The sequence below is a fragment of the Protomyctophum bolini genome (assembly GCF_963924005.1).
Source record: "Protomyctophum bolini genome assembly, chromosome: 12".
Lineage (NCBI taxonomy): Eukaryota > Metazoa > Chordata > Actinopteri > Myctophiformes > Myctophidae > Protomyctophum > Protomyctophum bolini.
In genome coordinates, this window is record NC_137873.1 from 8444359 (window position 1) to 8459345 (window position 14987).

The 14987-nt window shown below is 43.5% G+C and overlaps 1 protein-coding gene across 1 annotated transcript in view; it reads right to left on the reverse strand.

Moving 5' to 3' along the window:
- The window catches only part of pappa2 (pappalysin 2), a 177985-nt gene that overhangs the window by 153668 nt on the left and 9330 nt on the right, over window positions 1-14987 (reverse strand). Inside the window, exons 6-9 of the mRNA XM_080778846.1 lie at window positions 9589-9821; window positions 8141-8368; window positions 5524-5870; window positions 3915-4166 (exon numbers count right to left, since the gene is read on the reverse strand). Coding sequence (XP_080634972.1) covers window positions 3915-4166; window positions 5524-5870; window positions 8141-8368; window positions 9589-9821 — 1060 coding nt within the window. The remainder of the gene's footprint in view (window positions 1-3914; window positions 4167-5523; window positions 5871-8140; window positions 8369-9588; window positions 9822-14987) is intronic.

Below are 14987 nucleotides of genomic sequence, written 5' to 3' on the forward strand. Positions count from 1 at the left end.
TATGTCAGTGGTTCCCAAGGTGGGAACCCCAGGGGTCCTTTGAGGTGGGACCCCCCATGGGGTCCTTGAGGCAGTTCCAGGGGGTCCCCCCAGCTAAATGATAGTTTGGAACCAAACTATCTCAAAACGCTGAGAGTGTACAATTCCTAAACGGGTCCATTTGGTTCCATTTCTACACTCTCCGAGTTCAATTAGCATTGATTTTAAAGTAGGCTATATAAATTGGAGGTCCCAGAGATAGAAATGCCATTAAATGGGGTGTCCGTATATAGCCTAATGCATGTCAAACTGTGGGTTTTAAATTAAACGGGTTGAGAATCACTGCTAGAGCCGTAATAATCTTCTCTTATGGGGGTCCCTGGCATGTCTTTTCAAATGGGGGTCCGCGGGGCTAATTAGTGTCAATTTGGGGGTCCTTGACATGAAAAGGTTTGGAAACCACTGGTTTATGTCATTTGGATTTCATTAATGAATAAATCCTTGCAGGTAGGCTAATATTTTTGGCTAGATTTTTCTAATCAGTCAAATTGAATGCACGCAGTGGAGTATGCATTAATGCAGCAATAACATACCACGCACACACACGCACACGCACGCACACGCACACACACACACACACACACACACACACACACACACACACACACACACACACACACACACACACACACACACACACACACACAGAGATTTGCTTGTTAGAAGCAAAGGTAAAGTACCTATTTCGGTGTCCTGAGCGGAACTACTTAATATTTCACCAAAACCAGAGCAGAACTCCCACCAATCAATAAATACAGTCGCAACCACTATGGCAAGTATTTCATACAGCTTAAATTTAAAAAATCTGAACTATCCCTTTAAAGCTAATCATCTGAGGACCCCCCCCCCCCCCCCAAAGGGGGTCTTGAGTGACCCACAGGTGCTGTCGATAATAGACACAAAGACCTCGTTAGTGGAGATGCCTCACTTTTCCCCGACTCCCACGTCGAGACATAAAGAGAGTCAGCTTATAGAAACGGTCATTTTACAAAGCATGTTTACTTTGTACATCACGCAAGGCAGAACTATGCTAAATTATGTGTAATTATGCGGTGTTCTGACCTCCGGGTCTTATTATGTACCCAGACAGTCAAGTGCAATAATTCATCGCTCTGGCCTTCAGCCCCGATGCCCTCCAGAGACAAACTATACAAATTAACCACCGCGGCAGAACGAGACAGCAGCGTTCACGGCCTCCATAATTGCGAGTCATTTATCAATGGACAGAGTTGAGAGGAGCGGCAATAAAAAAGAATACCCACGATAAAGGAAAGGATGAGCAGGCAGCCAAGTACAGAGATGTAGGGCTGGGCGATTCATGTTGTTCATCATATCGGCCACAAAAGGACACTAGAAGATTTAGAACACTTTCCTGGGGGGTCTTTATGTGTGAAGTATGTGTTTTTTTTAGTCAGATATCCTAGATTTTAGCAGTGAGCCCAGTGTCTCTGATGTCATCGACACTGGGCTCACTTCCTTCCTGCATGGACTACAAAAATTCCCATAATGCTTTGGTGCACTGCTCCTCCTTGTGGATCTGTGGGAGGGCTGTCTTACTGAGACAACATGTAGTCCAGGAAGGAGCTATATCGCTCCGGTTCAGTCTCTATATCCTTTTAATACACTTTGGTGTCGATGGATTCAACCCTTTCTTCCTTTTCCCTATAGAGGGGTCCATCCTAAAGCGACCTTTTGGGATACACTCCTGGGCCAATCCTGGGCCAATCCCGAACACATCCTGCCCCAGCCATCGAGATCGGCGACGTTTGATCCTCTGAGGCCAGAGGACTCGGCACATTTTCCTGAGGCATCGATTGTGGAAGGTTATGGATCTTCATATCCTGTGTTGTGACTCGGCAACATTCAGATCCAACAGCACTGACTTCACTGGCGTGAATGACATAGATTTTTGTTAATTAATCCTTAGCTATTAGCCTACATTGACATTGGTGTCTATACTGTATGTTACATTGGTGTATGTTAAGGCTCATTCATAGTCTGGATTTTCGGTGGTGAGGTGACCACCGCTCCGGTGGTGAGCTGACCACCGGAGCTGAAATAACGCTGAGCGGTGGTGAGTATCCGGATCAGGTTCGATCAAATCTAACGCCGCGTTGAAGAAAACCGACACAAAAGTGAGTGTTTAAGATGGATTACCCGATCGTAGCGAAACATGGAAACTTTTTAGAACAACTGGCACGGAGTCTTCTGGAGGCCGAGCCAAACATCACGGGGAGCCTTCATGCATGCAGGCTGGAGCTCTGCATAACCCTGTCTGTCAGACAGACTGTAAGGCAGCAGGGTGCTGGGAGGGGGGGGGGCAGTTGTTTAGATCCACTGTAAAGGGCCTATTCAAACGAGAAGCGATATATATAACGAGCGCGGAGTTCATTTTCAACGAGATCTGCGTTTTTGCACAGAGACATTTTTTCGACCCCCATGGGTTAACTGGGGACAGGGAGGAACTCCTTATATTTATATCTATATATATGTATAAGTTATATTTGAATTAAAGATGTGCCACAATTTTTGTATTTTTCCAGTTTTTCATGTGTCTATAAAGTGACAGTACTTCATTAGACACCCTGGAGTTCATGTGTCTATGAGGTGACAGCACTTCATTAGACACCTTGGAGTCGTTTTTATGTGCAGGGGTGTATTAACTTTGTATTTAGGGTTTAATTCCTGGAGGCTGAACCCTTGACAGTCAAACGGGCCCAATGAAATAAACAGTAATATAGTGACATCACACTATCAGCCCCTCCCCCTAACCCCTCCCCCTTTATCATACAACTACAGCAGTGGGTGCGGCTTCAGTTCATGCGGATCACCACCCACCACCACCCACCAGGCAAACCATGAGGCATACTTAATGAACTGGTGGGCGTGCCCACATGGTTTTAACAAATACTGTACACAATTTGGAAAAAGCTCTTCCTCCTCATATTATAATAATACCTGATGATCATGTTAGGGTGGAAAAAAGTCCATCTTTAGGTGAAATCACTGAATATACCTTTAAGGCAGCGGGGTGCTGCGGGGCAGTTCTGTACTCATAACAAGTGGACCTCAGTGTGGCCTCTGAGCCTCTGAGCCTTCCTTCCCTCTTCTACTTTGCAGCAGTCCTAATTTAGTCAAAAAACCATGACGGAAAATGTCCGTCGACTTAAGCTATGGTGAACCTGTTACGGTGATATTTGAATTACTTGGATTGTTGTTTTTCTTTATCTTTGTAAAATGTCTGTGAATGACTCTTCTCTCTGATTGAGGCGTGTTTTGACATCAAATGCTGAACTCATGTGAGCGGGGCAGATATTATTTGTACCTCGGCCTCCCGTGGACAAAAAAAAACAGTGTGTTGTTCAGCGACACACTGAGAAGATTAGGTCAGCGTGACATAACAGCTGTCAGACTCATCTCTGAGTTCTGCTGTAGCAATAAACTAATAAAATACAGAAATATGACAGAAATACGATGATCTGAACGACTCTCGATATGTTCCTTGCCAATGAGCTGCTAGACGGACAGACAGACAGACAGACAGACAGACAGACAGACAGACAGACAGACAGACAGCAGTGGCTCAGGGGGTAGAGTGGCTGGATGGTAACCGCAAGGTTGCCAGTTCGAAACCTGTGGGCTCCTCCAGAGTTAGTGTCCTTGAGCAAGACTCTGAATCCCCTAATTGCTCCTGACGTGCTGCTGGTTGGTGCCTTGCATGGTTTCCGCCGCCATCGGTGTACGAATGTGTGCGTGAATGAATACACAATATATGTAAAGTGCCTTGGATAAAGTCGTTATATAAATGCACCATTTACAGACGAACGGACGGACGGGGCTCACCTATCGGGTGACTCACCTATGGGGTGACTCACCTATCGGGTGACTCCGGGTCGAAGCAGGTCCTGAGGACGTCGGTCACCTCGGGGTCGCAGCAGTCTCCGTCGTCGTAGTCGTAGTAGATGCTGTTGCACTCGGCGTTGCAGACGCCGTCCTGCCTCTTCCAGGCGTAGCACGCCCCCAGCCTCAGGCAGTCCCCTCCGTCGTGGCCCGTCCGCGGGTGGTCGCACTCCGGGTCGCACTGCCGGTTCCCGATCTTCCCCACGCGGCAGTTGCTGAGAATGAACCTGTGATGGATTTGACGATATCATTATTTTATTTTATTCATAATAACACTTTCCGTTAGTGAAACTCTCCCAAAGTGCAATACGTAGAATTGTGTGTAAGTGTAAAATCCACCAACAAAGGCCTGCCAAAATATATTTTTTTGTCGACAAAATCAACTGTAGATTTAGTCGACATGGTAAACTTAGCTTTATGGCATTTATTCTTATGGTATTTAGTCAACTAAAACTAGACTAAAAACATTCCAGATGACTAAGATGTATAATAAAAGAGTCTATGACTAAAACAAGGGTTTACAATAAGCAAATGCATTAAAATAAAAGAACAATCATCGCACCACTAAAAGTATCTTAGTAATCTTAGAAACAAAACCTTTAGCACATGAGGGCATAGAGCCATATAGCAGTAAAACCAGTGTAGTTTAAAAAGAAAATCACACTTATGTGAAGGGAGGGGTGCTCTTATCATACATACGTCACATTCCGTGCTCAGCCAATCAAATCATCACAAGTGTGGTACACACAAACACACAAAGCTAGGCATAGAAGGGGCTACCTAGCGCCCCTCAAAATGTGTTCGGAAATATCGCACTGGAGCGCAGTCGCCTATTAGTTAGCATTGCACAGTGCGCTCAGTGCACTATTTCCGAACGCGCCCATAGCTTCCATTTATAGTTTTCGTCAGTGAAAAAAGGCAGTCGACGAACATCTGTTCGTCACAGTTTTATTCGATGAAAACAACACTGATTGGTACACTACACCAGTGTTGTTTTTGGCAGCAAATTTCTATTTTTGGTTTAGTCATTGTCTTTGGACTGAAACTTATTTTAGTTTTTGTCATATTTTAGTCACCTGGAATGTCTTAGTGTTAGTCTAGTTTTAGTCGACTAAACGTCATAGGATTTTAGTCGACTAAATCTACAGTTGATTTAGTCGACTAAAATGTATTTTGGCGGGCCTTGATGCCGTCTTAATGAGTGTTTTTACACTCGTTGAAAATAGATGATCTACAAGCTCACAACGCGTCGCAGCGTGAGCTCGTAGATCGGCTATTTTCAGCATGCAACCATAGTGTAAAATTACTTATACTGGATCTCTCGTCCTTTCCTAACATTTTAGTCTATTTTTTTTTTGTCGACGAAATTGTCAGTATATTTAGTCTTAGTTTTAGTCACCGTAGCTTAATTTTCATTTAGTTTCCATTTGTTTTTTTGTCAGTGAAAAAAGGGTAGTCGACGTCTTAGTTTTAGTCGACGAAAACAACACTGTGCCTGGGCAAGTAAACACCCAGAGCGCGGCCCTAGCTCCATGTCAGTACCCATGGTGGCCACCGGGCGCCGCCATACACACACACACACACCTCTGTCGCAGGGAGGAGTTGCGGACGTCGTGCGTGCTCAGCGTGAGCGTGACGTTGTACGGGCGGAAGGCCTCGGCCAGCGCGCCGTGCTGGAGCTCGATCTGCGCCCGCGACACGGTGGGGTTGGCGCCGTCGTCGTCCGAGAGGTTGACCACGCGGTAGCGGACGCGCTTGGGCGCGCGGAGCCGCCAGTGGGCGTTGTAGCCCAGGATGACGTCCGTGTTGTCGCAGGGCGTCAGGCCGCACGGCGGCGGCAGGAAGGGAGACACCAGCTCCGGCTCGGGGACGGGCGCCGCCACCACGGACGGGTGGAAGCCCGCCTTGTACGGCGTCCAGCGCTGTTCCACCTTGAAGAGGGGAAAAAAAACACAACACGTTGTTCCAACTTATCGTAGGGGGAAAAACAACATAAGGTGTTCCACCTTAAAGAGGGGAAAAAACAACACGTTGTTCCACCTTAAAGAGGGGAAAGACAACACGTTGTTCCAACTTATCGTAGGGGGAAAGACAACATAAGGTGTTCCACCTTAAAGAGGGGGGAAAAAAACACGTTGTTCCACCTTAAAGAGGGGAAAGACAACACGTTGTTCCAACTTATCGTAGGGGGAAAAACAACATAAGGTGTTCCACCTTAAAGAGGGGAAAAAACAAGGTGTTCCACCTTATCCAAGGGAGAAAAACATCATAAGGTGTTCCACCTTAAAGAGGGGGAAAAAACAACACGTTGTTCCACCTTATCCAAGGGAGAAAAACAACATAAGGTGTTCCACCTTAAAGAGGGGGAAAAACAACACGTTGTTCCACCTTATCCAAGGGAGAAAAACAACATAAGGTGTTCCACCTTAAAGAGGGGGAAAAACAACACGTTGTTCCACCTTATCCAAGGGAGAAAAACAACATAAGGTGTTCCACCTTAAAGAGGGGGAAAAACAACATAAGGTGCTTTACCTTATCCAAGGGCAAAAAACAACATAAGGTGTTCCACCTTAAAGAGGGGAAAAAAACAACACGTTGTTCCAACTTATCGTAGGGGGAAAAACAACATAAGGTGTTTTACCATATCCAAGGGCAAAAAATAACATAAGGTGTTTTACCTTATCCAAGGGCAACAAATAACATAAGGTGTTTTACCTTATCCAAGGGCAACAAATAACATAAGGTGTTTTACCTTATCCAAGGGCAACAAATAACATAAGGTGTTTTACCTTATCCAAGGGCAAAAAATAACATAAGGTGTTTTACCTTATCCAAGGGCAACAAATAACATAAGGTGCTTTACCTTATCCAAGGGCAAAAAACAACATAAGGTGTTCCACCTTAAAGAGGGGAAAAAACAACTAAAGATGTATACTTTTACTTTCTTTTTTACTTGTTTATTGTCATTATAAGATAATTTACAGGGAATTTGTATTATTATAAGACATCTCCCCGTTCATTTATTTTAGGTGTACGAGTAAAATAAGTGACATTACAAGAAAAATAAAGAAAAAAAACTAAAAACTAAAATACATTACAAAAATACATACATAGTGGTATTAATATAATTTCCCTTGCGAGTGCCTTGGGGGTGAACTTGAACTTTTCACTGTGAAATGGGAGGTTTTGATTTAGGGTATCTGTTTACAATGTAACTGTATATTGTAAATATATTCCATCTCATATCATATTATATCTGTTTATCTTTCTGTAGCCACTGATCAATAGTAGTGTCACAATCTTTCTTGCAACTATCAACAGATATAAGATGTCATTCCTAAGGTTTAGTTACACAGCACGGGAAGCTGTTAACCGTGTATGTACCTACTGTATGTGCCAAACGTATATCTGGTGAAAAGAAGGCATTAAGGTCACCCTGAGCCATCCACAAGAAACACCAGATTTGATTAAAGAAAAAACATACTTAAACCATTCTGGGTGGGGAACCCCTTTTGGTGTTTTAACTAAGCATTATGTTATACTTTAGCTATTGAAAAATAACAGATCTACAAGCTCATAGCTTGTAGAACCTCCCCCTGGCCAGCCGGGGCGCCTGATGGAGGGGGAAAGGAACTGGTCGGAATAACGTGTTCCTTCCAAGTGCGGCCGGGGAAACTCCCCCCTGTCAGGTGAAAAGAAGCAGCTTGGACTCCTCATGCATAGAAGGAAGCATGAGGTCAGTCCGCTGCCCCCCCCCCCCAGGTTGGCAGAGGAAGTGTAGCGCCCAGGATTACATTAGATAATTGGCACTGGGTGAAAGAACTGGGTTGCAAAATTGTGGGATAAAAAAATATTAAAAAGAATAAAAAAGAATTACTTATTTACAGATTTATTTATTTTATTTTTGTTTTGAGATTACAATTAGACCCGCCAACAGACCGACATGTGGAAACAATGGCCGAACCACCGCTCAAACTGCGCTTCTCCCACGCTTACGGTTACGTTTTGGTTCTAGGTTAAAGATATAGGTTGTCGATATCTGCCCTTTTTTCTCAAAACTGCGATCTTTGACACCTTATAAAAGTCTAAACTTTTGATCGCGCTAAGAAAGTTAATCCATCGCAGCCTATAGAATGAGGATGTGGCTCAAAGATGGCCGCCTATCCCTTCCGGGGCGGGTGGACCTATAGAAAGGACTTACGTCAGTGAAGTCTGCCCACAGGGCCAGGATGGTCTTGCTCCTCTCGCTCTGCTGCGGCCCTTTAAGAAGGTCCTCGTGAGAGCGGGCGTGGCCCCACAAGACCACGCCCCCCACGTGGCCCCGGAAGCTGTGTGCCTGCTCTGATTGGTCGCCGCCGAGGAGGAGGGTCCGACACGTCTTCATGAAGGGACTGTAGAGGCTTCCTGATTGGAGACTGCTCTCTCCCATCTGAGAGGGGAGGGGAGAGGAGAGGAGAGGAGAGGAGAGGAGAGGAGAGGAGAGGAGAGGAGAGGAGAGGAGAGGAGAGGAGAGGAGAGGAGAGGAGAGGAGAGGAGAGGAGAGGAGAGGAGAGTTTTTTCACTGACAAAATGACTCAACGTATTGACATTTTTGTCAACAAATAAAACTAGACAAAAATGTTAGGAACGTTCTACTGGAGAAGAGATCCACTAGAACTAACTGAATCCAGAGCGACTTACAGTAAGCAGGAATAAAATACATGGTAATAAATCAAATATACATCAAAACAGTCATCATGAATCATACGTACGCTAAGAACAGTGGAATATCTATATAATGAACGATGCATACTAGTGCTGTCAGGGGAGTGGCTGTGCGTCGTTCATATTTGATACAGCCAGTTTCTGGAGAAAATGGAATTAATGTGGCCACAAAAGCCTTGAAACTACATAGAAGGCAATGTCGCTGCTAATGTACGTCACGCCCAGCTGTCAACACATTGCGTTCCTAAGATTCCTCGTTGACGTACGCTCAGCTGGTGGTGACTCGACTCGTACTAACCACGAAACATTAAATATCAATACAATAAAAATAAAAAATAAACGTAATTAACATTCAGTTTCTGTTCAGTTGCAGCCACCCGCCTACTATACCCGGAAATGTAGTCTCTGGGTTGTTCGAGTCGCTTATTTTGTTACTCTTTGGGTATATTTGTACATTTCCACCTTCAGTCGATGCTTCATAATCCATGAGTGAAAAGGCCGGGGTGATCGGTTTATTTTTCAAACGCAGTTCTTATATGAGGCGATCTAAAATCCCCCCCTATGGAGATTACAATGCAAATAAAAAGTACACGAACCTGTGGACTGACGCCCTCTACTGACAGTGACGTCAGGACTTCGGTGCTCTATTGCAATGGGAAGTGGGTTCCATAGTTTTTGAGCCAGAAGGGAGAAGAGTTTGGGACGTGTGTGGGATAAAAGAATCACACCCGTGTGAACTGAGTGGTGAAACTCAGGCAACAGTGCGTGCAGCACTAATACTATCTCTCTCTCTCTGTTTCTGGCAACAGCGCCCCTACTGGAACTCATTATACTGGCTCATTAACCACCACACACACACACAGGTGTACACGGACATTGCTGGTTGTAGGAGTGGTTGCACCACTCAAAAAACCAAAATGACAACTCTATCCGCGTCCCACTCACCTTGGCTCCGTCAACGTACAGGGTCATGTTGTGTCCGTTGTAGGTGGCCATCAGGTGGGTCCAGGCGCCGGGCCGGTACCGCTGGTGGCTGAGCACCGTGGTGGCCTTGACGGCCCGGTCCGTGCGCAGCGTGAAGAAGAAGCGGGCGTCTTTGGAGTCGCGCGGCTCGGCGGTGCGGATGCCCACCGACCAGCCCTTCTCACTCAGGGAGTGGGTGCAGTTGTCAAACACACCTGGGGGAGAAAGAGAAGGAAGAAACAAGGGGATGGAGGTTAAGAAATAAATCACGTTCATTTTGACTGCAAGAGGTAAATTCACACATTTACAAAAAATAATAATAATAATAAAAAAGCCAAGACATTTCCAAATTCTCAAAAAAGTGTGCAGATCTAAATATTGTCGGTTTTTATTTTGGTTATTCATTGTACAGTGTCAGTCAGTCAGTCAGTTAACCAGTCAGCCAGCCAGCCAGTCAGTCAGCCAGCCAGCCAGCCAGCCAGCCAGCCAGCCAGCCAGCCAGCCAGCCAGCCAGTCAGCCAGCCAGTCAACCAGCCAGTCAGTCAGCCAGTCATCCAGCCAGCCAGCCAGCCAGTCAGCCAGTCAGTCAACCAGCCAGTCAGTCAGCCAGTCATCCAGCCAGCCAGTCAGTCAGTTAGCCAGCGCAAGTCTCTGATATTTCCAGCTGTTGTTTCAACAGACACTGAGGTCCAACATCTGCTCCCCAGATGTGTAAGAGTGGAACAACGAAGGGTCAGGGAACCCCTTCACCCTCCTTAAAGACTGTGCGAGAGTGTGTGTGTGTGTGTGTGTGTGTGTGTGTGTGTGTGTGTGTGTGTGTGTGTGTGTGTGTGTGTGTGTGTGTGTGTGTGTGTGTGTGTGTGTGTGTGTGTGTGTGTGTGCAGTGCGTGCATGTGTGCAGTGTGTGCATTGCGTGCGTTGCGCATGTATGTAAAGTGGACAATTGTAGCAAAATATCCCTGAGGAGGTGAGCCAGTTTCATGGTTAACCCATTTAGGCCTGACGTTGAAATTAAAAAAAAATATTTTATGTATTTTTTTCTGATAAAACCTCATGTTTCTATATCAGTGGTTCTCAATATTTCATGTCAAGGACCACCAAAAAAATATATGAAATTGGCCGCTGAGTGCTGACCCCCCCTCTGAAAATATGTTGTTTCAGGGACCACCTCTCAGAAGCAATGATTCGAGTTAAAAATGTTGGCTCTGAAAGAATATATATTCAAAGATTTGTGCCATATTTTCATGATTTTTCAAATCGGTGGCGCGCTATGAGCTTGTAACGATCTGCTATTTTTTCAATAGCTAAATTATAACGTTTAAAACACCAAAGGGGTTCCCAACCAAAATGGGTTAAGCGTTTAATTCAGTGGAAGAAGGCAGTGGTTAGGAGTCCATGACTGTGCCAAGTGAATTTCTCAGGACTGCACTGTAACTATATAGTCTTACTGTAACACACACCGTCAATACAGTAGCACGCACAAAACGTATTTATCTACCTCTGTGTTGAGAAGTCTTTACAGTGAAACCTGGAAGTATTTCCCTGAACAAATAAAAAGTTTAACCCATTCTGGGCGGGACAACCTTTTGGTGTTTTAAGGCATTATGTTATACTTTAGCTATTGAAAAATAGCAGATCTACAAGCTCATAGCGCGGCACTGTCTGCTATTTTTTTTTTTTATCGTGAAAATGTGCGGCCCAAATGTTTGAATATATATTATTTCAGAGCGAACATTTTTAACTCAAATCTTTGCTTCTGGGAGGTCCCTGGAACTACATATTTTCAGATGGCGGTTGGCGGCCAAATACATATATTTTTGGGGGTCCATCCATGACATGAAAATGTTTGAGCACCACTGACATAGAAAACATGGGTTTTTCAGAAAACTGACAGGATTTAGAAGACATTTGTAGAATATTTTCTCAGGTCAAAATGGGTTAAATGTCTCAGGTGCTGTAATTGCACCATAAACTCTGTAGCGATGCTGCGTTTGGGTCTCGGAGACAGAGGGGATAGTCTTCATTACATGCAGGGGGCCTCTGTGAATAATACAGAGATTCATTGGTTATGGCAGTGCTTCTCAAACGTCTCCCCCCCCCCCAAAAAAAAATGATAGGTATTGTTTGGCCGTGGATTGATGTCGGTACCATATAGGAGAGATAACAATTCTTCTACATTCTCCAATTGTTCTAGTAAATTAAGTATTGCAGATGTTTAACAATGATTTAACTCTTAAAATGAAACAAAATGCGCCCGTGAGTTCCATTTGGTTTTTAATGTTTACGCTCTCAAGAGTTTAAACGATTTTGACCCGAGATCGGATTCTAAAAATGTCGTCTATACATCCTGACAGTTTTCTGAAAAAGCTATGCTTCTATGTCAGTCGTTCTTCGATTTTTCAAAAATAGCAGACCTACAAGCTCGTAGTGAGCTTGTAGATCTGCTATTTTTCAATAGCTAAAGCATAACATAATGCTAACACCAAAAGGGCTTCCCGCCCCAAAATGGGTAAGGGTCCATTTGGATGGGGACCACTGGCTGAGAGAAAGAACCACTGCAATGGATATTTACTCTGAGATGATTTTGGTTCCTGACCAACAAACAAGTTCAAGACATCAGGATATGAAAGGTCACCCGCCGGACCGTCTGACTTCAAAACAAATTGTGTCCTGCATGCTTTTATAGCAGGAAACAATACCAGTTTGTTTTTCAACTGCATTTGACGGAATTCCTCCTCGAAATACTAGAAAGGGAATGGCCCGTGCATGCCACAAAATGCCGCCCTCACATAAGGAAGCAATGGAGAGAAAAGAAAAGAAAGGGGAAAAAAAAGGTTTGAGTAATGGAGTCTGATCTTTGATCAGAGTAAATATGAGCAGACATAACAGTTTGCGGTCTCCCTCGCTATCTGGACAACTGCGGCCGCACCGCACCACCACACCACACAGCACCGCCGGTTTGATCACTGATGGAATTAGAACTCACACTACTTAACCCATTTTGCGCGGGAAACCCCTTTTGGTGTTTTAAAGCATCGTTATACTTTAGCTATTGTATATGTTTTGTCTCACTGTGATGCTGTTGCTTTTCTGTAATGTGTCTCAGTTGTTTTCACTGTTTGTACTTTGTTTTCTCGCTGTTGTTTTTCTGTGTGGTATAGCTTTAGTGCATTTGTTTTTATTTTTTCGCCTGTACAGCACTTTGTAAACTCTGAGTTTTGAAATGTGCTATATGAATAAAGTGGATTGGATTGGATTGGATATTGAAAAATAGCAGATCTACAAGCTTGTCTCCTATTTTTGAAAAGAATCGTGAAAATGTGCCTCGAATCTTTGAATATATGTATATTATGTGAACATTTTAACTCAAATCTTTGCTTCTGGGAGGAGGTCGCTGGAACAACATATTTTCAGATGGGGTGGGTGGAGGCATACTACATATAATTTTTCGTGGTCCTTGACATGAAATATTGCGCACCACTGATACAGAAACATAAAGTTTTTTCAGAAAACTGTCAGGATTTTGAAGGCTTTTTTTTCGACCTCAGGCCTAAATGGGGTTAAGTAAAAGTATCAATACTGCAATGTAGAAATACTAAATATATGAGTATTAATACTACATTCTACTGTTACAAGTAGAAGTCCCGTGTTCAAAATGTACAAAAGGATTAATTGGTACACTTTGACAAATTGTGCAGAATGTCTCATTTTACAAGTTCAAAATGCACTCTCTACTTTTTTGTTTCCTTGTTTTATGGTGAATAATTGTAGTATTTTATGTCCTTGTTTTATTGTGAATACTTGTAAATGTATGTGAAGTTGTTTGTGTGTATGAGTGTATAATATATATATATATATATATATATATATATATATATATATATATATATATATTCTGTGAAAGTGTGAAACAGCTGAGGTTGTGTGAAAAAATAAAGCAGTTGTAAGAAATATGTATGTTTATAATTATGTGAAGTTGCCCAAACTGAAATAAAAACAAAAATGCATAGAAAATATTTTGAAAATTGCAGATGCACAATCTATCTCACAATGTGTCGCAATAGCCTAAATATATATATATATATATATATATATATATATATATATATATATATATATAGTATATATATATATAAACACCATAGACCTTTAGTGGTTAAGACCTGTTTGATGCGTGTCTACTGTACTGTACTGTACTGTACCGTCTCGTCAAATCGTGTACCGTCCGATTCACATACCAAATTCTTAGCAATGCAGGCAGGCTCCCTGTAGGGAAGAGATAGATATTCATGTGACCGCCGGCCTGACGTCTAAATTAAACTGTTTCTGAAAAGAAACTTGTGTTTCTGTATCAGTGGTGCTCACTATTTCATGTCAAGGACCCCAACAATGATATGTAATTGGCCGCCTTCCCTGTCTAATCTCTCTCCCTAGAGAAGACATGCAGACTGTGTTCACTCTGCTCTAAAGGGGAGGTGGAGACGGAACTACACTTTCTGTTACAATGCGACAAGTATAAAGACATCAGAGAGTCATTCTTCTCTACATTTAAAGACAAATATAAAGAATTTCAATCCACCATTAATAACTCATCATTTCAATTATGTTCTGGGAGAACAGTCCAATACTGCACAGATTTGGCAGCAAAATACGTGTGGAGTTGTCGTCAACTGAGGGACAGCCAGTGGACAGAAGAGACAGGTATGTCCATCTGAACAGGGTCATTAAGTTGCTGTTATGTTTCTGTTTGTTAATTTATTTTCATTGTTACTGTATTGCTTGTTGTTCATTATTGTTGGATGTTGGTTGTTGTCTCTGTGTGCACAATGTTGACTTTTGTTTTGTTGTATGTACGCTTTGGCATTGTAGAACATATTTATCATGACAATTAAGCTTTTTGAAATTGAAATTGATTTGAGAGAGGGAGAGGGAGAGGGAGAGGGAGAGAGAGAGAGAGAGAGAGAGAGAGAGAGAGAGAGAGAGGAGGGGAGGGGGAGACAGAGGGAGAGAGAGAGAGGAGGGAGGGGAGGGGGGAGACAGAGGGAGAGAGAGAGAGAGAGAGAGAAAAGAGAGAGAGAGAGAGAGAGAGAGAGAGAGAGAGAGAGAGAGAGAGAGAGAGAGAGAGAGAGAGAGAGGGAGGGGAGGGGGGGGAGACAGAGGGAGAGAGAGAGAGAGGGGGGGACAGAGAGAGAGAGAGGGGGGACAGAGAGAGAGAGGAGGGGGGAGACAGAGGGAGAGAATGTGCAGTTTGGCTGCAAAATATGTCAATTCCTGTCACAAGAAAAGGGACAACCAGTAGGACACACATACAGTATGCCATGTTTTATTTTCTACACCACCTGCTTTATTTTATATTATTTTTTATTAATTTTTTCATGTCA